We start from the raw sequence: 23581 nt of genomic DNA, 5'->3' as shown, positions 1-23581 counted from the left end.
TGTAGGATTAGGTACTCGCCGGCTGTCCCGCCTGGTGTCACTGAGGCTTCCAGGGTATTGCCTAGGTGAGATTGCTCACCTGTCATAGAATCATAGAAGATTAGGGTTGGAAGGGACCTCAGGAGTCATCTAGTCCAACCCCCTGCTCAAAGCAGGACCAATCCCCAACTAAATCATCCCAGCCAGGGCTTTGCCTTAAAAACCTCTAAGAAAGGAGATTCCACCACCTCCCTAGGGAACCCATTCCAGTGCTTCACCACCCTCCTAGTGAAATAGTGTTTCCTAATATCCAACCTAAATCTCCCCCCCTGCAACTTGAGACTATTACTCCTTGTTCTGTCATCTGGTACCACTGAGAACAGCTGAGCTCCATCCTCTCTGGAACTCCCCTTCAGGTAGCTGAAGGCTGCTATCAAATCCCCCCTCACTCTTCTCTTCTGCAGACTAAATAACCCCAGTTCCCTCAGCCTCTCCTCGTAAGTCATGTGCCCCAGCCCCCTGATCCTTTTCATTGTCCTCCGCTGGACTCTCTCCAATTTGTCCACATCCCTTCTGTCTCATAGCTCTGCACCGGCCCCAGCCCCATGGGCTTTTCCCTCATCGCTCAGGAGTTTGTAGAGAATGAAAAATGCAGCCCTTAGGTTTGCTAGAGAAATCACCATCTTCCTTATGGAATCGTTAACCCTTAGCTCCCTGTAGACAAGTGCATTGGCCCGCTGCGGCACTGAAGATGAATATTCCTACTTCCCAGCTGTTTAATTTGCCTACCCCCAAGCCCCACTAATCGAATCCAAACACACCCTCAAGCTCCGCAGGCTTTTCCTAGACTCTTCAGGTGTTCAGACCCTGCTGTGGGACGGTGGGTAAATCCTTTTCTGATTGGCTGCCTTTCCTATTGGCCCACCTCCTGAAGGAGGACAGCCTATCAGAGCTGTTGCACATGGGCTGGCAAGTGTGTGGCATCTGGCATGGCACTTGCAGCTTCACCTGCCCCATCACATGTGTGTCAGGGCTACAGAGAACAGGTATATTTTGAATGATTAACAGCTACTGATTTCTCTGGCCCTGAGAGACTTTGAAAAGCTTCCCTCCTCTGCTTACCCCAAAATAGAATCCCCCTAGGGAGTAAAGACAATAAGAAAATAGTTCGTATCGTGTCAGACGCTGTCTAAGGACCCACAGATCAGCCAGGATCAGGAGTTCTACTCCTCAAGAATAAACTAAAGTGGCTAAAAGAGACCTGTTAATCACCTAGGCATGAATCTCCCATAATTTTCATACAGATAAAATCTCTTTCTTCTCCCAAGCTAGCTGAAAAGAATCCCAAGTAGCCAAGCACAGGTTGGTACTAAAGAACTGAGAGTTGATGATCATAAGTGAGTGTAATTAGAAATCTTGGTAATTAGCATTGTTCCTTTGTGTAACTGCTGAGCCTCACCCCTAGTCTGTGATAACTGCTGGCCAGTCTGTATTGTGTGTTGTATACACCTAGACCAGTGGTTGTGTCTACACATGCGTGGTGAACGATCTGTCGATTGCATACAGACGTGGTTCTGGATGAATTAACTGTAGATTGGTTAAGAATAACCCAGTGTCCTGGTTTGAGAAATCCTGTTCAAGTTAAACACTACCCTGAAAAGAAGCTGGCTTTACGGTCAGTAAGCTAACACTGCCTGGACTCGGTCAAAGGGGTTCTCCTACTAGAAATATTGCCTATCACACTAATCCTACCAGCAGGCTTCTTCTGTTAGATTTCAGCTTTAAAATCTAACTGGCTCCTCCGCAAAGACACAAAAATTGACGCCCTTTCTTGCTTACCCTGCCCCACCCCACGGGGACTCAGGCACCCAGCCGGGCTGTGGGCAGGCTCAGGGATCCCCCATTCCTCCACCAGCCGCTGCATTGCCAGGATTCAGACAAAAGCCAGGGGCCCCTCTGAATCCACTCCCCCTGCTCACCCTATGGGAGCGCTGGCAAAGAGGAGGGGCCAGGGGCAGAATAAGGGTGGCCACCGTACGCCTCCTGCCCCGCTGCATCCTCCACCCCTGCCTCTCTCTCTCAGTGCCCCAGACTGTAAGCTCTTGTCCCCTCCCCTCTGCCTGGGGGCCGACAAGGAAGATTCAGGCAGTACTCTCTCTGCGGGGGGCACCTCCATGGGGCTGCAAATGTCAGGCTGCTGGTTGGGGGACCTGGGCCCCATGCAGGCTGAGCTCCCCCACCCAGCACATACCAGGCAGGACCATCCTGGCCTTCACAACCTCTTCCTTACCCCCTCCTCCAGCCTGGGCAGGGGGGACACGGTGAAGAGCCTCAGGTGCTGGCCAGCCCCCCACAGGCGTGGGGCAGGGGGCCAAGCGGCCTGGGGGGCTGAGGAGGAGCACAGCAGGGATGGGGAGCCCAGACCAGGGAGGGGCCACGCCCAGGACCCAGAAGCACATGTGGCTCAAAAGCAATGGGCGCACTGGGGGGGTGGGGGGAGAGAGCCAACGGTTTGTGGTTTGGGGGAATCAGTTGTTGTGGATTGGCTATCATGGGAGACAGCGGCCGTCTTTACTGGGGCAGCCTTCGGCCAGGCACAAAGGCTGTAGGGACACCCTGGCCGTCTTGGCTGAGGTCACTTGGTGGCTTCGGTCCGACCGAGAGTCACGACACCTAACACGCTGTTGTCACGATCTGTAGCTAAAAGGTGGCGTGTGAGACATCCCTGGAAAACGAATATCTCACCGCTTGTTAATACTCTTGTGTGAGGGGTGCGCGGGCTGGGCACAATGAGTTACGGATCGAATTATGGTCTAATCGTGGTTTTGGCAAGCAGCGCACACGGCCAGTCTGCCTAGACCAGTGGTTCTCAACCTATTTATCATTGTGGGCCACAGGTTGAGAACCACAGTGCCGCCCCCCCCCAAAACGTCCCACAGTCCCCTATGCCCAGCACCCCCTGCCCAGAGACTCCTCTACAGACCGTGGTCAGGAGCGGAGCCTAAAACCTGGGAGTGCTGCAGCCCCCCCACAAATCCCTAGTTCCCAGGGCCTCCCAGCCCCTCACTGCCCAGAGCACCCCCCCTCCCCACAAACCTGCCCAGGGACCCACTCTCCTTCACCCTGCTCCCCCCCCCCCAGCACTCACCAGCCCCCAGCGAGCAGAAGCACTCTGGCAGGCTGCCTCCCCCTCAGACAGCCCCACCCCCCTTCAGATCAGAGTGGCAAATTTTGAATATTTTTTAGCACACCGTTGGGCCCCAGGCAGGCATAGACAATGAAGGGCTAATTAGAAAGTAAGCAAAGCTAGCAAGCTAACAGGTGGGGTAGAGGACAGTGTAGCATCTACACACCAGTAGGAGAGAGAAACTTTGTCTGGGCTACAAAGACAGTGTGCCTGCACCTGAAATGACAAGCGATCAAACCAACTGAGCGCACCCAATGTTAGTGTGGTAGAAAAGTGTGTCGAGGAAGGACTGTTATGAAAGCTCGTGACAGGCTGGTAATTAAAACCATTGTGAAATGCCTGGCACCATATGAGGAATCATGGCTACTCACTGATATGATTAGAAGTTGTTTAAACCAGGCGGGTCCGGGGAGTTGATAAACAGGCTCTCTCCCAGCCAGCAGGGAAGGCAGTCTGTCTGCACTGAAACTAAGCAAGGTGTAAGCAAAATGGGAGACAATTTACATACAAAGCAGCAGGGTCCTTCAGCCAAGGGGGTTAAAGTCTCTGGGAACTGATTATATAGGTGAGAAACCTGCTTAGGCAAAGCTCTTTCACCTAGGAAGACAAGAGAAACCAGCCCCTTGCACTGCGGTGGAAGGTCCTGATGGAGAGTCAGCCATGGCTAGAAAGGAAAAGGTGGTAAGAAATCTACCTTGAACCAAGACTGATGCTTGCTGAGTTAAGGCTTATCCACTAGACAGCTTATTTTTACTGTCTCTTTGTAACTTTATTCCTTCTCCACGGTATCCTTTCCCCTGTGTCCTTTGTTAATACATTTGTTTTAGTTTTACAGGAAACCAGCTCAGTGCTGTGCACCATCCCCACTCCCTGCTGGGGGAATCCATCCCAGAGCTGCTCTCGCGGGGCTCCCAGGAGCATTAAACCTGCAGTCACAAGTCAATACAAAACTCAATTGAATCCATGGACAAAACATCAACAAGCTGGGATCTGGGGGCAGATGCTGCAGATTGGTACCTGCAGCCTGGGGTTAATTCTCTTAATTCTTCAGGCTTGCCAGTGTTTGCGGTGTGGAAGCGGGGCTGCTTCTCTCGACAAGCATCCCCTACTGCAGGTGTCTTCATGGGGAAGGGCTCCCAGCAACCTTCAACTCTCCCTCTGGCCTCGTCACTGGGTGCTGCAGGGCCCGTTCTTTCCCTGGCATCTCCCCCATTCTGTCTGTTTGGGTCTTGAGGATCTGAGTCAGGATGAAGCCAACGGATTCTACAGAATTTGCTTTAAAACAATATATAGAATGGAGCAGTGATTCTGTAACCCTTCTGCCAGGTGCAGCCAGCAGCAACCAGGGCTTGGTTCAATATCTAAGGGTTCCTTTCCATCGATGCAACACAGAACCACCTGGAGCCCCCACCCAGTAATCTGGAACAATTACACACCATCCCCTGGGCACCTCTGCGAGGCAATACTTCCCCACTCACAAGCACAGAGTCTGAGTGTAGAAAAGAAACTTTTAATAAAAGGAGGGAAGTAACTCGGCATTAATTTGGGGAAAGACCGCAAACAGGGCTCAAAAACATAAACCATGAGCAAAAGACCCAAGTATGTTGGGCAGTGTCCTTTTCCCCTCAGGTTCTTAACAACCTAAAAGTCCCTTTAACGTGCCCGACCCTTCTCTGCATCCCACTCACAGTTGCTGTCCTTGGTCAGTGCAGCCCCAGAGTTCAGAGGTGAATCTGCAGAGTTCCCACCCTGGGGGGCGGGGGTGTAAAGAGGCACCTTATTCGCTCCACTGCTCGGACACTCGCTCACCATGCCAATCCACCAGCCACCCTGCTGGTCTCTCTGCCAGTCACCCTGCCGGCCGCTCACTGCGCCTCTCTGCCGGCCGCCCTGCTGGCCTCTCGTTCGCCAGCCAACTGCCAGTCACCTGCCTTTCGGCTGTGACCTCTGCATGTCAGTCTCTTGGTAATTTTCAGCTCTTTTCCAGCTGGGCAGAAACACGGCCCCATCTCATGTGATTTCAGCTCTCAGTAATTTTTAGCTCTTAGCAAGCAGGGCAGAAACCCAGTCCTACCACAAGAGATCTCAGCTCTGACTGAGCATTTAAAATAACAGAGGCTTCTAATGGAGCCTATTTAGCTCTTTCTTTGAATGGAGGTGCGGGGGGGGGGGGGGGGAACAGGTTAAACCAGTCCAGGGAGAACACTTTGGGGATGGTCCCCACCTCCTGGCTGGGACGCCCATCCTCTCCCCTCTTACTTTCCCAGGACTCTGGCATTCGAACCCCTGGCTTAACAAGGTCCTTTCAGCTGAGGGTGACCCCCTCATTTGGAACAGGTTAAGCCCAGTCCTGCTTCCCTGTATTCATACAATAATGCCAACAATATTGGTAACAGCATTTCACTCCCACTGCATTCAGTAAAGTGATTTGTAACCCTGCACCAGCGAAAGTGGATCACTTGAGCAACACAGCTCTAGCTGCTGGAAATCTAGGCAGAAGAGGTGAAGTGAGCTGTAGCTCAGGAAAGCTCATGCTCAGATAAATGTGTTAGTCTCTAAGGTGCCAAAAGTTCTCCTTTTGTTTTTGCGAATACAGACTAACACGGCTGCTACTCTGAATCCTGTAAATACAGTTTGCTCCAGAAGTCTCTCCCCCTCCCAGCCAGCTGTCTGGGGAGAATTCATTCCCTTCATTTAGACCCTTACAATTGTGATGACTTTTGTATACTTCTGAACCATCCTGTAGGCTTCTATCACAGGAGTAAAATTATTTAGGAAACTCAACTGACTGGGGAAAGCCCAACACTATTTCTGTAGGATTCCCGCCTGGGAGTCGTGTCTTCCTGTCTGCCCCTTTCCTTGGACTAGGGGAAGTTCTGCATTTCCCATGTTCCCTGGACTGTGAACCACTCATGAACCTCTGTGTCACAGGCTCCCAAGTGCTGCCTCAGCCCATCAGACCCTGTGCACTCATCTCTGGGGGCCCTGCCTGACCCCCTGGGGCCTAGATCAGACACCTTCCCCAGAGGCCCAGCCCTAGTGCTCATGTGTGGGGGAGGATCCACACACTGTCCTGGAATGGGGCAGATTCATTTATTTAAGGACTGGTGCTGCTTTCTTCAGCAGCACAGGATTGGGCTCATATACTGCACACTCGGGTCTGTCAGCATCACGGGGACGACTGCCTCGCCTGAGGAGGGACAGTAGATGAAGCTGATGGAACCAAGTTTAAACACCTCATTGTTGACTGGCCGCTTCTTCTTACAGCTTCCTTGTTTTCATGGCCGTGCTCCCCTGCCCACTAGCAGAAGGGTGAGTGAGGAATGAGGCTCCCACCCTACGCCGACCTGTTCCCAGCATATGGCAGCATTATTCCACCCACTCAGCCATTTCAGAATGAAACCACACCTCACGCTGGCAGGATTTGCATACATTGCACACTCGTCCTCCAGGCCGGTAACTAGGGCACCGAGTTTCATCGGGCAGGATTTCAGCATGGCCACTGGCTCTGTGCTCAGACAAGCCCCCATCACGAGTGACGTGTAACAACTGCTCTGCTTTGGGGAGCTTGAGCTGCTCCCCAGCCCACGGCTGACGTGTGAGTGCAGCGTGCGCTTGCCCTGGGCAGATCCATGCCTGGCTGCTCCCAAGAGAGCCTCTAGCAGGAAGTGAACAGAGAGAGAAACCTCTGCAGACTTGCCCTGTGGCTGCGACAGTGTCCGGTTAGCGGCGCTATCGCTGGGGAGACGGTCTAGGAGCCTGGCACTGAGGAGGCACTTCCCAAACATCCAGCCCAGCTTCTCAGGGACTTAGAATTGTTGGGGAAAATCCACATCTGGCTTGAAACGTCTCCTGCCTGTTCCCAGCTTAGTGGGGAATTTGGGGTAAAATTCCACTGGGCTTGTTTCTCGGGTCTCTCCCCTGCCGTGTCTGAGCTATGCCTCTGGGCAGTACAGGGCTTTAGCTCGGCTTCCAACTTTGTTCAGATTTTTTTCTACACTGATGATTTCAGCCTCCTCATCAGACAAAAACCACCCGCGGGTGGCGTTAAGGTTGAGAGCAGGTGGCCGTCTCTTCCGGGCAAGAACCACACAGGGATGCAGTTTTCCCCAACCCCCGCATTAGAACCCCAGGACATTCAGAATCAAGGTCACATGTGACTAATCCAGCCACGCTGCAGTAAGAGAGGCCCAGGAGAGGCCCCCAGGTTTCTATGGGACACTTGCCAAGTCCCTGATTTTTGAGGCAGGGTGAAGGGAGATCACGCGCCCTGGTGCTCCTCAGCTGCAAAGGAGACGTGTCACAGGGCGTGGATGGAAGCTCAGGGAGGGCAGTGCTGCCTCCCCACCCAGTCCCATCCATGAGAACGAAGGGCCAAGAGATCCCGGGAAGGGTCAGGGCATTCCCAGAAAGAACAGGAATTAGCCCTTCACCCAGTGGGGGCAGCCTGGGGGTTACTGGCCACGGCTGAGCCCGGGGGCATGGACTGAAGTGGGCTGTGAAGGAGGCAGCGTGTGTGGCTCCAGTCTGTGAGCTCGGAGTGAATGCAACCGCAGGCTGCAGGGGAGAGGGGGCTCTTCCCTCTGCAGCCCGAGCCCCAGACAGGGCAGAGTTTGAAACCTGGCTCGGCTCAGTTCCGGGCACTCAGACCCGGCTCCTGGCTGCACCAGGGGGTCGGGGGCATCTTCCTCCCCCCGGGGAGCCGGGCCGAGCTGCTGCTTGTGTCTGGTGAGGGGGAGGGAGGCGGGTACAGAGTGGAGCAGCCTCCCCACCTGTCAGACCATTCCCATCTGACCACACAGCGTGCGGCCCTCTCCACAAGCTGCCTCGGCTCCCTGCATGGCCGGTTTTCTCCCTGCCACGCTCTGGGGTCCCTATTCCATTGCCATGGTCCAAGGGGACTCTTGTGACCAGGCCCCGTTGCGGCTGCCCTGCCGTGGAGGGACGACTTGGGGTTCACACCCTTTTGGACAGCCTGGGTATGCCCCTGCCATGGCCACTGGGCTCTGGATAAGCTCACCTTGGTGGAGTCGTAGGGGAACTGCAGGCGGTGTAGATAACCGTCCCGCTCTGCTGCCAATGCCCTCAGGTTTCTTCCCCTCCCTCCAGCCCATGGGAGAGTAGCCATGGCTCTCAACCGAGGCCTGAAGAACGACCTCAGTCATGCTGCCCTTGGCCCGGGGCCACGGTGCAGTGCTGTGCAGCCGTGAGTGTCCCTCCGCAAGGCACGGCGCTGGGCTGGCCTGGGCTGGCAGTGCAGAGAGATCGGAGCTCGCAGAGGGTTGCAGTGAGGTTAGCGATGCTGCGAGCAGGGCAGAGGGTGCCCCCGACAGCAGTGCAGCTCGCAAGGAGACCCGGTGGGGCTGATCCTGATCCATTTGAAAGGTTCCTTCCCCACTCTGAACTCTAGGGTACAGATGTGGAGACCTGCATGAAAACCTCCTAAGCTTACTTTTACAGCTTAGGTTAAAACTTCCCCAAGGTACAAAATTATTTTACTCTTGGATTTCCACTGCCACCACCAAACTTTATCTGGGTTTACTGGGAAAACGTAGTTTGGACACGTCTTTCCCCCCAAAATCCTCCCAACCCTTGCACCCCACTTCCTGGGGAAGGTTTGGTAAAAATCCTCACCAATTTACATAGGTGACCACAGACCCAAACCCTTGGATCTTAGAACAATGAAAAAGCATTCAGTTTTCTTACAAGAAGACTTTTAATAGAAGTAAAGGAATCACCTCTGTAAAATCAGGATGGTAGATACCTTACAGGGTAATTAGATTCAAAACATAGAGAATCCCTCTAGGCAAAACCTTAAGTTACAAAAAAGACACACAGACAGGAATAGTCATTCTATTCAGCACAGCTCTTTTCTCAGCCATTTAAAGAAATCATAATCTAACACATACCTAGCTAGATTACTTACTAATTTCTAAGACTCCATTCCTGTTCTGTCCCCGGCAAAAGCAGCATACAGACAGACACAGACCCTTTGTTTTTCTCCCTCCTAGAATCATAGAATATCAGGGTTGGAAGGGACCTCAGGAGGTCATCTAGTCCTCCCAGCTTTTGAAAGTATCTTGTCTCCGCATTGGTCATTTTGGTCAGGTGCCAGTGAGGTTACCTTTAGATTCTTAACCGTTTACAGGTAAGAGGATTTTTCCTCTGGCCAGGAGGGATTTTAAAGGGGTTTACCCTTCCCTTTATATTTATGACAGGGTGATTGAAGTCTCCCATGAGAACCAGGGCCTGCGATCTAGTAACTTCCATGAGTTGCCGGAAGAAAGCCTCGTCCACCTCATCCCCCTGGTCCGGTGGTCTATAGCAGACTCGCACCACGACATCACCCTTGTTGCTCACACTTCTAAACTTAATCCAGAGACTCTCAGGTTTTTCTGCAGTTTCATACTGGAGCTCTGAGCAGTCATACTGCTCCCTTACATACAGTGCAACTCCCCCACCTTTTCTGCCCTGCCAGTCCTTCCTGAACAGTTTATATCCATCCATGACAGTACTCCAGTCATGTGAGTTATCCCATCAAGTCTCTGTTACTCGAATCACGTCATAATTCCTTGACTGTGCCAGGAATTCCAGTTCTCCCTGCTTGTTTCCCAGGCTTCTTGCGTTTGTGTATAGGCACTTGAGATAACTCGCTGATCGTCCCTCTTTCTCAGTATGAGGCAGGACCCCTGCCCTCTCGCGCGCTCCTGCTCGTGCTTTCTCCCAGTATCCCACTTCCCCACTTACCTCAGGGCTTTGGTCTCCTTCCCCCAGTGAACCTAGTTTAAAGCCCTCCTCACTAGGTTAGCCAGCCGACAACTATCGACAACAGCCCCTCCAGGGGACATGGGCCCTCTGACTCCAGCTTCACTGATCATGATCCTGCTTCCCTCCTTTACAAACGCACACATTAAAAACAAAGCCCTGACGCCCCAACCCCGTGTCCCTTTGGCCAGAGGCTGCTAGAACAGAGCCGAGCTGGAGTCCTGCCTTTACCACACACTCAGCGGGTTACACAGTCTGAGCTCGTTCGTTCTCAACAGGAGACCACACAGGAGCGACCTGTCTCTGTCTCCCTGTCACCTGCCTCCGAGTCCAGCAAACCACGATCTCCGTCTGCTGGCGGGTCTCACACGACCAGCCATGTCACAGCCTTCGATGGAGGAGCAGAGCTGTGTACTCGTTCCTGGCCAGTAAACACACTCTCAGCCCATCCCAGCCAGCTGTCAATGTCCAGGCGTGAGGCGTGTGTTGTTTGCACGAGATCCCTACATACTGAGGCGGGGACAACCGCTCGGTGTCGTTTTTCTGGGTTGACTTTTATGTTCTTGGCCCTGCTTCGCTGTAGAAAAGCTTGTCGTTTTCTGCCATGGTCTCATTCAGCTCGTGGGTCCTTGCTCCCTTCACCTACAATGAGGATATTGTCTGCAATGATTTTCACCCCAGGCAGCCCTGCCGGCACTTGGGTGAGCCTTCTCTGGAACAGCTCTGGTGCTGGGCTTATGCCATCTGCATGGGCAGCCCTTGGTAGTGACCAAATGGTGTTGTCAGCAGGCTGGACCCTTTACCAGGCTTATGTGCCAAACCCCCTTGCCTCACATCACAGACCGTAACGATTCTGGCTGTGGCGAGTTCTGGCAAGAGGTCAATTGTGGGCAGTGGATAGTGGCATCTAGTCAATGCCTGGTTCAGTGGCTTGGGTGTATGCAGATGCGTCACGTCCCGATGGCTTCTTTACCTCCAATACATTGCTTACTCAGGCTGTACTGCTGCAGCCTTTCAAGCTCCTTGTGTACTGGATAGCGTAGTGCCATGGGAGGCTTCTTTCGCGGAATGATGTCAGACTGGAGGGAGGTCTCGGGGTTCTACAGGGATCTGTTCTGGCTCCAGCGTGGTTTAACATCTTTATTAATGACCTGGATGCAGGTATAAAGAGCACCCTGATCAAATCTGCAGATGACACAAAGCTAGGGGGGTTGCCAATACTTTGGAGGATAAAGCTAAAATTCAGAGGGATCTTGATAAATTGGAGAACTGGGCTGTAGACACAACCTGAAATTCAGCAAAGAGAAATGTAAGGTGCTCCACTTAGGCAAGAAAAACCAAGTGCACAAACACAGAATAGGGGATAATTGGCCTGGCAGCAGCACGGCTGAGAAGGGTCTGGGAGTTGTGGTGGGTCACAACCTCAACATGAGTCACCAATGCGAGGCTGTTGCAAAAAAAGCAAATGCAATTTTCAGTTGCATGAACAGAGGAAAGCATACAACTCACAGGAGGTGACGGTACCACTCAACTCGGCACTGGTAAGGCCTTAACCGGAGTCCTGTGTCCAATGTTGGTCACCAGTGTATAGAAAGGCTGTAGAGAAACTGGAAAGGATCCAGAGGTGAGCGACAAAGATGATCAAAGGGATGGAATCCAAGCCATAGGAGCAAAGGCTGAAGGAACTGGGTATGTTTACTTTGGAAAAAAGATTAAGGGGGATACGATAGCGGTCCTTAGATATCTGACAGGCTGCCATAGAGAAGCTGGAGAAAAGCGGTTCTCTCTGGCCACACAGGGCCGGCCAAGAGGAGATGGGCTCAAACTACACACGGCAGATTGAGATTAAATCTCAGGAAAAACTTCCCAGCTGCAAGAACAGGGGACAATGGAACGATGCATGGGGAGGTCGTGGAGGCTCCTTCACGGGAGGTTTCCCAAGGGAGACTGGAGCCATCTGTGTTGGACGGTCAGACACACCAAACCTGCATCTTGGCTGGGGTCAGACTCGCTGACCCTTGTGGTCCTTTCTAACCCTATGATTCTAAGCACAGAGATTTCCCGGTGGGGTCTCTTTCCAGTTGCAGCTTTCCTTCAAGGCGCCTGTTGCCTTTGGAAACCTCCCCAAACGCTTTTACAATTGTCTCCATTGTTCTCATGAGACTCCTCCTTTTGCTTCTTGCACTGCAGCTACACAATTCTGGTGCTGCAGGTTGGATTAAGTTAGATAAAATATATGGGCCCAAAGCATTAACAGTGTTAACGTGACTTAGTCATGGTCCAACATTAAACAGTTTCAAACAAGGTTTGGTATCCAGAGACCCCAACCTGCTTAGTACCAGGGAAAACACATTATTAACCTTGAATTAAAGATACAGAAAAGGAGGAAAAACAGTTAAAGCCTTTGAAATGCAACGTATTGAATAAGGTTTCCATTTTCACCACATCCTTTGTTCCCTTCCCCTGTAGCAGGAGAGAGTTTTTAGAAGGGAAACCCCCTTGTCTGACAGTCTCTTAGCTGGTATCAATGATGGGCAATAAGTGTCTTTTGGGGAAAGGAGAAGTTTGTTGAGATGGGCTGGCACTGCTGCTGTTATAGTTGTTAAACCCCAATCCCGTTTCCTAGAAGGCAAAACAAAAACCCCCACAGAAGGGGAAACCACGAACAGCAAAGATGGAAAATGCAGCTTCTGTCTCTGGTGTAGGATCTCACTTGCAGCCCTGCTATTGGAAAAACCCAGGCCCAGCACACAGTCTTATCAGCCACTCAGAGACTGGCAAATTTGTACCAGTGTTGGGCTGGTTAGGGCATTGTTTTAGCTGCCTGCCTGGTCACAGGCTTTCGGCAATATGCAGACTTGCCCAGCTAAGCCAGTCTGTTATTAGACAGAAAGAAAAAGAAGGGAGCTAGGAAAGAGAAGTAATAAGGTGGGGAAGGAAAAGGACATGGGGGGTATGTATGTGACAAAGTTGCACACCCCAGATTGTATTTGGGGTTTAGCTGAAGCCAGCAGAGGTGCCTGTGTCATCTGGCTCCTTCTCTCTTTGGCTCAGTCTGGTCAGGACAACGCTCAGGTTTAGGATGAAGAAGGTCCAATGGAATCACACAGGATCCCAGAAGACGGTGGAGGTGGTAACCATAATGGTGACACATGCTTCTTCCCCGTTTTTGTCGGTCTGTCAGCTAGCATTGCAGGAGTCAGCTTCTCCCCCCAAAGTCTCTTTGAGGACCGAAAAGGGGAGTGATGTGTGGAATGGTCCATCCTTTCGTTACTGTGCCCACCAATTCGGCCTAGTCTTCGACATGCCATTCACTGATTTCCGCTTCCACACTTTTCTTGTTTACCAGGCACGATCTTAACACAGCCCTTGAGTTCTCGCAGGAGGCCTTTTTGTCTGGACTAATTCCATCCTCCTGTCTCACTTTTGCACCGTTTCCCATCAGCATTTGTTGTTAGGCTATTGTGACACTGTGAGCTCACCTGCACAAACTGAGTGTGTGTTCATAGGGTGAGTTTATAGGCCCAGTTTTTACATCCTGCAGCCTGATCAGCTCCATAGCCTGTCTGGGTGTGTTCCCCAGAGGCATCCACCACTGCAAAACCACGACCAGACCTTGCGGGGGAACAGGGCGTAGAGGGCTGCACATGCTGCAGCTCCCCACTGCCTCTAGCTGCCCAGCAGCCCGAGGAGCCGGGGAACTATCGCTCCCCAGAGCAGAACAAAATTGTGTCATGACCCAGGGTTTTCACTAGAGACCAAGATGAAGGGGAACCTCCAGGGCTCCGGGGGGATTAGACCGAGTTCCCTGGCTCACGCCACCAGCCGCTGCCCTGCAGAGAATTCACAGCTCAGCCCTGCGGCCACGGTTCCCTCGCAAAGTGTGAGGCTGAGCGCAGGTCGAGTTGGCCAGAAGCAGCTTCGTTAAACCCCGCGCACTGTTCTGTCCACATGGGCGAGCCGCTTCCAGCCCAACTTCCCCGTTCCACAGGTGTCCTGCCGTCACAGACCCTCTGGGGATCATGGGCCCTCTGACTCCAGTTCCACTCACATGATACGCCCTTCGCAGGCATGGCACAGGCATGGCCATGTCCTCTTGGACTTCCTCTGGCGGGGCGTCCTGCCTGCCGCAGTCGCCAGCATCTGATGTTCCACATAAAGGGCTTGTCTACACTGGCAAGTTTCGTGGCCAAAAAATGCCTTTTGAAGACAAAACAGCATGAGCGTACGCACTCCAATGGGACTTTTGTCATGAAAAATGCCCAGGTCTGGCGACAAAAAACTTCCACCCCTCCGAGAGACTTTTGTCTTTTCCCCTCCCTTTATTGTCGACAAAGAGCCAGTGTAGACACTGCTGATGGTTTGTCCACAGAACTGGCTTCCGCCAGTCTCCCACAATGCCTGCCCTGATCGCTCTGCCCAGCGTTGTGATCTCTGCCGCCCTGCAGGCACACGCCCCTCCCCTTCAAAGCTCTGGGAAGTATCTGTGTGCTGCTCCCTTTGGGGAAGAAATCGTTAGACTGCTCCTGTTCTGCCCGGCACTAGGGACACAGCCGGAGAGGGACAGACTGCGGGGCAGCTTTGCCATTCCTCAGCACGGAGCGCGCACAGAGCTACTCGTGATGCTGCTCTCAGCCGCTGAGGGGGCTGTGGGAGAACTCACGCAGCAATCAGTTCTTCCTTCCCACAACGCTGCACTGTGGGATACATACCCAGGGTGCAGTGCTCACCCTGTCGATGATGGTGTCCCCAATGTGGACTTGATCTGTCGACAGAGGGAGCAAGTGTGAACACCTTTTGGCGATTTTTGTTTTGTCGACTTTTGGGTGTCAACATAAGGTTTGTCAAGAAAACTTGGTAGTGTAACAAGCCCAGAGGTGAAGTACACCTGGGCAGCGGCACTGCACCACACCAGCTTCCTTTAGGTAATTGCAGAGACTGTGTATTGCTGGGAAACCACAGGAGATTGCATCCACCTGCAGCTCAGTAAGTCCCATTAGATACAGTGTTATTGTGGGTTCTGAACCGCCTCAGGAGGAAGTGTATCACCAGGGCCACTGCCTGCAGCACCTGGGTTTCTCTTGGAGGTCTCTCATCTAAGCATTGACCTGGCCTGGTCATACTTAGCTCTGAGATCTAACACCATGCCTCAGCCACGTAGATGGAGCAATTAACTCAATGGTGTTTTCACTTTAACAACGATTAATAACAACAATGCAGGATAAACAACTGACTCTCTGGGATGAAAGCCATGAAGCTGCAAGGTGTGGAATACTGGAAATGCAATAGAAGGTGGTGGATCACTCAGTGCTGACATCAGAATTGAGCCACACCTGGGAAGAGTGGAGTAAACCTGTACTTAAAACCTGCTTCTTGCAAGAAGCCTTCCCACACAGATTTCCTCAGCAGCCTGCCACCCTGAATGGCTCCCTCTCGCTGAGTCTGACTGGAAGCACTTTGAGGCGGGGAGGACTCTTGTCTTTCTAGGTTTCATGTGAAGAGCCACATAGTGGTTCAAAGGTATAGAAATAATGTCCAGTTCCAACCAATTCCTCCTGCATACCTTGTTCCTCGGAGTTCGGGGGAATAAAAACTATTGCCAGGCCAAGCTGCAGCTTTCAAACTTCAGCCATTTCTGGGCTTGGTATCTCATCTCCTCCTCGTGCCTGGTGCATTTGTGTCCTGTGCAGGCTGATCATTAGGACCTTCTGACATGCTTCATCCCCCATTCTTTCACCCACCCTCCTGTTGGCCAGTTAATTGAGTAGGGAGGTTTTCTCTACTTGTCTGCCCTGGGTATATCCAATATCACCAGTTTTCTGCAGTCGCTGATGTCCCTGAGCATTGGTGGATCTCAGTCCCTCCGCTTTCCTCCTTAGGTTTCTTTGCTTTTGTCTTCCGAGGCAATTTCTAAGCATGACGAGGACCTGTTCATATCCTTATTCTGTGTGGGCAGGGACAGATACCTGGAGCTGGCTCCTTAGAATGTGGAATTAGGCTAAAATATGGGCGGTCCTTATAGATCACCTGGGAGCTGCTTCCTCCCACAATTGAACCAGCTCCACCTGGGTGCGACTTTAAATTGCAGGCTGGCTCAGCTCTGGGCACTCAGACCCAGCTCTTGGCAGCACCATGAAGTCAAGGGGCCTCTTTCTCCTCCTGGGGCTCTTCACCCTCTGGACAGCGCTACAGGGTGCACCAACACAAAGTGAGTACAGGCAGAGAAGGGAGCAGGGCATGGAGGGGAGACCTGGCATGGAGGGGGCAAGGGCAGTGGGTGCTTAGAAATACCTGACACTTTAGTTGGTTTGTCTCATCCGTGACCTGACGCAGGGACCAACAGAAACACGTCTCCATTGTCAGAGCCACTGGCACAGGGATGGGACTGACCCCAGCAAAGACAGGGTGAGGGGATGAGATTCCCTCGGAGCAGCAGACAGAATTACAGACAGGCGGTCTGGCCAGACACTGTGAGTTCCCGAGATGCTGAGTGACAGGCACTGAGGGCCAGGCATCCGAGGGCTCAGGCTGGCAGGCTCTGGACTGTTTTAACTGGAGGCTTTTATTATCAATATAAGAATATGCAGGGGCCCAAACTCTGCACTACAGCATCAGCGAGGGGAACAGGGTTGTCTAAGGTTGAGGAACCCAGGTATAGATGGGAGGGAAGAGGGGAGGCTCTACCCATGGTACTTCACATGGGTCCCCAAGGCTGTTTCTGCTCTGAACTCTGTTTCTCATCTCAAACGTGGGCTGCTGGGTACTCCTGATTGCCCAGGAAACACAGACCTGCTTCCAACGTACCCTCTTCTTGGCGGGGTTTGTTAATACAAACCAAGGCTCCATGCCCATCTGGTTTGTTAGGCCAGGTGGAAGTCCAGCAATTAATCTCCCCACACCACCAGGTTTTGATGGCCTTGATGGATCCATAGTGCCACCCGCTGCTTCTCTGAATAACCTTTCCCAGCAGTGTCTTCCCAGGCTGCTCAGAACTCAGACAGGTCACGGAGGCCTGTTGCCAGGCTGATACACTGGCTGCCTGAGGGACGAGCTGGTTTTTCAGAAGGAAGGCTGACCTGCGTCGGGTTATTGAGTGGGGGGTGGTTGTGTCTGTGGGCTGGGCAGCTGTTGTTTCATGGCCATTCATTTTGCCACTTACATTTCTAAATGGAGAGACTTTATATACTACAATAAAACAACAACCAGGCTGTGGCTCACCAGAGAGACCCTGCCAGTGCTGAGCTGAGATGCAGTTAATGCCACCGGTCCCTGGAGCTGGAGGAGTAATTTCCAACTCGGGTAGATGTACCCACGCTCGCTCTGACTGAGCTTGGGTGCTGAAAACAGCAGGATCGCTGGGGCTGTGTGGGCAGCGGGCCAGCTGCAGCCCCCTACATGAAGGGTTGTAGAAATTCCCATCAAAGAGACACACTCTGGTGGCAATGCCTTTTGGAATCCATCCTTTCCAAAATACCATAACCCATCTTCCCCACAGCCCCTTCCCCAAGCACCTTAATCTGGACTGTCCATGGTTCCTGACTCACTGAATTCTAGCTTTTAAAGTCCCTTCAGGACAAGAGGAAATAAACTCCATGGCCCTCTAACCATTGAGACTTCTGTCCACATCCCGCTATGCCAGTGGATTCCTGTTGAAGATCCAGATGTAAGCAGGGGAATGGTCCCGCTATTGTGCGGAACTTTCTTGGCGTATGCACTACCCCGGTGAAATGGGCTAGCGAACGGATCTGAGTCCTCGCTCCCACTCCCTTCACCCGCAGGCCGGCCTGCCCTCGAGGACTCCCCTTCCTCCCTCCTCGTAACCCCGACACGGCTGGGCCCAGGGTTCTTGGGGGGCTGGGCCCGCAGTCTTGTTGTGGTCACGTAGGGCAGGGGCCTGGGTGTCCCCACTCCGGGGTGCTCTCTCTGCACTGAACGCTTCCCTGCCCCACTGCTCACCGCAGAGTTCAGAGCAAATACAATTTATTAACCAGGAACTAATGAGAACACGGGAAAAGGGGAAGGCGCAAAGGAAACATTTCACCCACCCCGTGGACCCAGGGCACCACCCTCGGCCATCTCGGGGGCACAGGGACTTTCCCAGCCTGCCCCTCGCATGTCCCAGGCCCCTGCCCAGGCCCTGGCTGTGCTGCCGTGACACCGGGGCTCGCACCCTGCTCTGGCGGTGCCCACACACCCGCAGGTGCTAGGGGGCAGGGCCCGTCCCCCCAGCCTGGCCCCCGTCGGGGTCACGAGCCCCTCCCAGCCCCACCTACAAGGCCTCGTGCCTGGGGCCTCCCTGCGCTGGGCCTGGGGCCCGGGGCCCCTGGACTCCCCAGCCGCTCACGTGCCCGGCCCCGGCTCCGGCCCCAGCCCCATTCACACGCTGACTCCAGCTCAGCTCCCGGGGCTGCTCCTCCAGCTCCGGCCCCGGCTCCAGCCCCATTCACACGCTGACTCCAGCTCAGCTCCCGGGGCTGCTCCTCCAGCTCCGGCCCCGGCTCCAGCCCCATTCACACGCTGACTCCAGGTCAGCTCCCGGGGCTGCTCCTCTGGCCCCGGCCCCGGCTCTGGCCCTGCTCCCAGCCCAGCCGGGCTCCTGCTCTCCCCTTAGCTCTGCCCCTCCGGCCCTGGCCACTCCACCTCACACGGGACCCTGGCCTCCTGACCCCCTCATTGGCCTCTCTGCCCTGTCAATCAGCCTGACCTGGAGCATTGGCCTCTCCCCATTGGCCCTGGGGACTGTCAGTCTCCTGATTTCTCGTTGGCCCTCCCCCTTTCTTTTGGCCCTGGGAGAGGACCACCGAACAACCCTCCTTAGAGTCAGGGAGGGGCCATCAGCCCGTGACCCAGCGTTATCCTGCTCTGTGTCTTAGGTCTGGGAACAGGAGGCTTCCTACGGGCTGAGTACACAATACCCCAGGTGGCCTGTGCGGGACAATGGCAGGCTTGGAGCAGAGCTGATTAGTGAAGGAAATGTCCTGGCCTGGAGCAGGGCCTCGGGGCTGAGAATAGCAATTCAGAGAGGGGGGCAGAGGTCTCTCATCAGTGATCGTTTGGCCCATTTCTTCAGGATCCTCTCTTGTTTCACGTGAAGTTATTTGGCTGCCATGTGACACCTGTGAGACTCACCGATTGCACGGCTCCTTCGTGGGCATGAATCAGCGATAGGAATGTCCCACAGGATGCCAGCGCAGCAGTAATAGGGGTGGGGTCATGAATACGTGGCAGTTACGCCTAGGCAGCATTCAGGGGACAAGAAGTACCTGTTATATAGCTGCGTAGCTTCAGTGGCTTCATGATAATCTACTCTGTGTTGGGAAATGATCTGGACAAGAAACCTCATGCAGACACTGAAATGGGAGACTGCCTGGATCTACTGCCTTTGAGTCATCTTAGTGATGTGCAGGACGATATGAGCACTACACATGGTCAGACATGGAATCCCATCACCACTGATTGTTACTATCTTCCAGATGAGAATCAACCCACTGTACCAGCCTCAGCGTGCATCTCCCCTTGCCAACAGCACAACAGTTCTTGGTCAGTGATATTCGAACCTTGCAGAAGGGGAGACGCTACGTTCTGTGTCAGAATCTCTAGTATGCCCTACCCTACCTTCGTAGGCCAGGAATGCTGTGATTTCATGATGCCTGCGTGGCCCCCTTTCTGAGCAGTGGGACTTGGAGTAGAGAATGAGAAGTGAGAGGAAGGGTTGGGTGCAAAAAGAGGACTCAGGGCTGAGTTCAGAGCTTCTCCTATAAGTGTCACTACAGGCCAGAGCAGGGGCAGCAGGTTTGTATAATTTTTGGTGGTGCCCAGAACACCTGCAGGGTTTAAGAACCACCTTGAAACTCACCATTTTCTATTTCAAATACAAAGCTCGCCTATTTGATCTGCCTTCAGTAATAAAAACACAGAGCACAGCGGATAGAAAATAATAACAAAAAATTAAAATAACCCTCACCCCTACACAATGTCCTCATGGGAAAGGAAAGGTGAAACCGAGTGAGAACCATATTGAGAGACACTAGTCATCTCACTTACTGCACTTCTGGAAGTTGCTCAGATACCACAGGGATGGGTGCAATATAAGAACCTGAATAGAATAGAATCAGGTACCATATGTACAACTACATAGGGACTATCCAAGGTAAGGGGCAATGCTCATATCCTGTGGACAGGTTGCTGCCGCATGAAGAAAGTGCATAGGGTGGATTGGCAGCAGCCATATGTGACTGAGGCATATTTGGGTCTCTGACTCTCCTGTTTTCTCTCCCATTTTCAGGGATCCCTGGCACAGCTTCTCCTCTCCATGGCGATGACCCAGGGGGAAACATATCAGAAGAAGATGAGCTGAAGGAAAAACTTGTGTTGGGGGCAACAAAACCGGTGCCTGGAGCAGAACCTGAGTCTAATGGAAAACCGGTGTCTAGTGCAGAACCTCTATCCAGCGAAAACCCCGTGTCTGTTGTAAAACCTAGATCCAGTGGAGAACCTGAATCTGATGAAAGACCTGTGTATGGTGGGAGAGGAGATGATGATTCTGACCTGCAGGATGGTGACTCTGACGGGGATGATGACTTTGATGGGGGAGATGATGATTCTGACCTGCAGGATGGTGGCTCTGACGGGGATGGTAACTTTGACGGGGGAGATGATGATGATGATAATGTGAGGGACGGTGACTTTACCGAGGCTGATGACGTTGATGGAGGAGATGATGATTCTAATGTGAGGGATACTCGCTCTGATGGGGCTGATGACTTTGACGCGGGAGATGTCGATTCTTACCTGCGGGATGGTGGCTCTGATGGGGGAGATGATGATGCTAATGTGAGAGACGGTGACTTTGCTGGGGTTGAGGACTTTGACGGGGGAGATGATGATGATTATAATGTGAGTGACAGTGACTCTGACAGGGCAGATGATGATGATGATGATGATGATGCTGTGAGGGACGGTGACTTTGACGGGGGAGATGATGATGATGATGCTGTGAGGGACGGTGACTTTGACGGGGGAGATGATGATGATGATGCTGTGAGGGACGGTGACTTTGACGGGGGAGATGATGATGATGATGATTCTAATGTGAGGGATACTCGCGCTTATGTGGATGATGACTTTGACACAGGAGATGTCGATTCTTTCCTGCAGGATGGTGGCTCTGAAGGGGGTGACGACTTTGGTGAGGCTGATGATGGGTCTGAGGGTTCAGAGTATTAAGGGGAGTGTCCTCAGACCTCATTGACCCGGACATGGAAACCTTCTGATATCAGATCAGCCGGCAAATACATTCCTGGCAACAAGAGCCTCTCTTTCCTGTTTGACTTTTTCCAGCTTTCCCTTTTCTTTTACTACTGATTGCCTGGGAACATGCTGCCTCCTCGAATGACAAGGTTACTGCTCAGGGATCACTCTCTCTGGGTGAAGGAAATCAATGTTCAGGGATCTTCGCTCCCTGGCTTGAGTAGGGTGCAAGGGGACGTTGGGGTTCTCTTTCTAGGCTCTTACTCTAAGCTCGTCACCCTAGTGTCTGAGCACTTTGATTCAGCTTTCAGGTCATTTTTTCTTGAGATATATTTTCTTTCTTATTAAATCTTTCCTGATGGGTTAGCCAGCCCCTGGCACTGATGTTCTCCACTCCTAGCAGTGTTCCAGATTCAGGCCAGTTCTTCTCAGATACCTGTCCCATCGCATGGTGCACCCAGAGCCATTCCCTCTGGACACCTTCAGTCTGGGCCTGGGGCCAGTGTCTTCCTCTGGCAGCCGGAATTCCGAGCTGAAGGAAAACTCATTTACTCATAAATTCCCCTTCTGATGTGGCTCCCCCTACCCCGAGGTCAGCCAGACCTTCTGGCTAAGAGTAATCATAGCCTTGGTTTAGCATCTGATACATCCTCTGCTGGTCTCCATGGAGTGAATGGGCTGAATGAACTAACTGGCGTTTTCCATCTCTAACTACTGCGACTCTCTTCTCTAATGGATTGTATTCACTGAGGGACAACCTGTCCTACATTCTCAACGACTGAGGGACAATCTACACTCATTGCTATATTTGCTTTCCACAAACTGCTCTTAGTATAACCTTTTATGAGGGATATACCTGAATATTTGGCTGCTAATATCTAAACTGTACTGTTAAATTTATTAACCCTAATTTGGGATATTGCAGATTATGTACTATATGTATTTTAGGGCTTTTAAACCAAACTTTGTACTTTTGGATAATTTAAGCACTATACCCAGATGTATAGACACGCTTTCCTCAAGCTGTGTATTAGAGAATTTTAACATTAGGGTTAATAAACATTTTAAAATCTGAAACATCCTCTGCTGGTGCCCCATGGAGTGAATAGGCTGAATGAGCCAATGGGCATTTTCCATCTCTAACTGCTGTGACTCTCTATGTTCTCAGTAAAGGTATCACTTTATTAGCACTCATGCCAAAGGAACTTCAACAGTCACCTGACAATGGCTCTGTCGTACATCGCCATTAGATAGTAGTGTAGCAGGCCACTCTAACGCTGCAGTATCCTCGTCAATGGAAACTATAATGTAGAAGCCCAGATATTTAAAGCTGTATTTTAACGTGGTTTCTCAGACTGTCTAGTGAACTGTTTTTTAACCAATGCAGCCTGAACAAGTCTGAATTTATGGAGCAGCAGCAGTCAGAAGATTTTCTGGACAAATTGCTGGGTTCTGTGTTGGACAAATTCTGCTAGTTTAATCCACACTAACAAGCCTCAGCACCATCTGTGGAGGTTGGAACAGGCACCCAGTGCCATAGAGTCCCCCTGAAATGCTTTGATAAGTCTGGAAGATCTAGGGAATTCCACTGAGCATTGGTCTGCTACCAACTCACTCCACTAGCTCTTAACACTTATTTCCATTCTAAGCTGCTCTCCAGGATGTAGGCCCAGGAGATGGTCCATTGCCATAAAGCATCTTCTCTCACCCCTGCACAGCTCGAAGTATTTAACTTCTGGAGGTTTCTGGGAAGTTCTCTCCTGTGCTGCCCCTCAGCGCAGGAGCAGGTGTTGCTCTGGAGCTCATGAACTTTAGAAGTGGATTGTTTGGCTTTTGAATCCATTTGGGCAGCTTGGACGGGCCTCTGCCGCTCCATTCTCCTGGGGACGGTGTAGACTTGAGGTAACGTGTTGGAAACCATACGTATGACTCCGTTACCCAGCTGTGCACATAAAAACTGAGCTCCATTCCTGGCAGGCTACTGAGAAAGGATTGTGGAGCGAGCAAACAGGCTGTTTACACTTGGCGCCCGAATCCAGGGTTAACAGTGTGTGACTAGGTCATGTCTTTACGAAACATGCAAAAAGAGAGCCAGGATGGCCTAGTGGGTTGGGTCTGGGTATATTCCCTCTGTGACAGGTTTCAGAGTAACAGCCGTGTTAGTCTGTATTCGTAAAAAGAAAAGGAGTACTTGTGGCACCTTAGAGACTAACCAGTTTATTTGAGCATGAGCTTTCGTGAGCTACAGCTCACTTCATCGGATTCCCTCTGTGCTCTGCTGTGTTTGTAACCTCAGCTCTGCCATGTGTAACTGTTTGGCTTGGGTGAGACATTGTCTGTCTGTGTGTAGGTTTCCCCAGGGGTGGAATGGGGGGGACCTACCTCCTGGGGACTCTGAGG

At 52.2% G+C, this 23581-nt stretch overlaps 1 protein-coding gene across 1 annotated transcript; it reads left to right on the top strand.

Moving 5' to 3' along the window:
• Positions 1–16052: 16052 nt before the first annotated feature.
• On the top strand, positions 16053–21708 carry LOC114021276 (putative surface protein SACOL0050). The gene is made up of 2 exons (XM_043526958.1): positions 16053–16139; positions 20217–21708. The coding sequence occupies exons 1-2, from the start codon at positions 16064–16066 to the stop codon at positions 21155–21157; spliced, it is 1017 nt and encodes a 338-aa protein (XP_043382893.1). The 5' UTR covers positions 16053–16063; the 3' UTR covers positions 21158–21708.
• The last annotated feature ends 1873 nt before the right edge of the window (positions 21709–23581 follow it).

Source organism: Chelonia mydas, chromosome 13 (assembly GCF_015237465.2).
Source record: "Chelonia mydas isolate rCheMyd1 chromosome 13, rCheMyd1.pri.v2, whole genome shotgun sequence".
NCBI lineage: Eukaryota > Metazoa > Chordata > Testudines > Cheloniidae > Chelonia > Chelonia mydas.
Note: the sequence above shows the minus strand (reverse complement) of the source record. Positions and strands in the feature narration are given on the sequence as shown.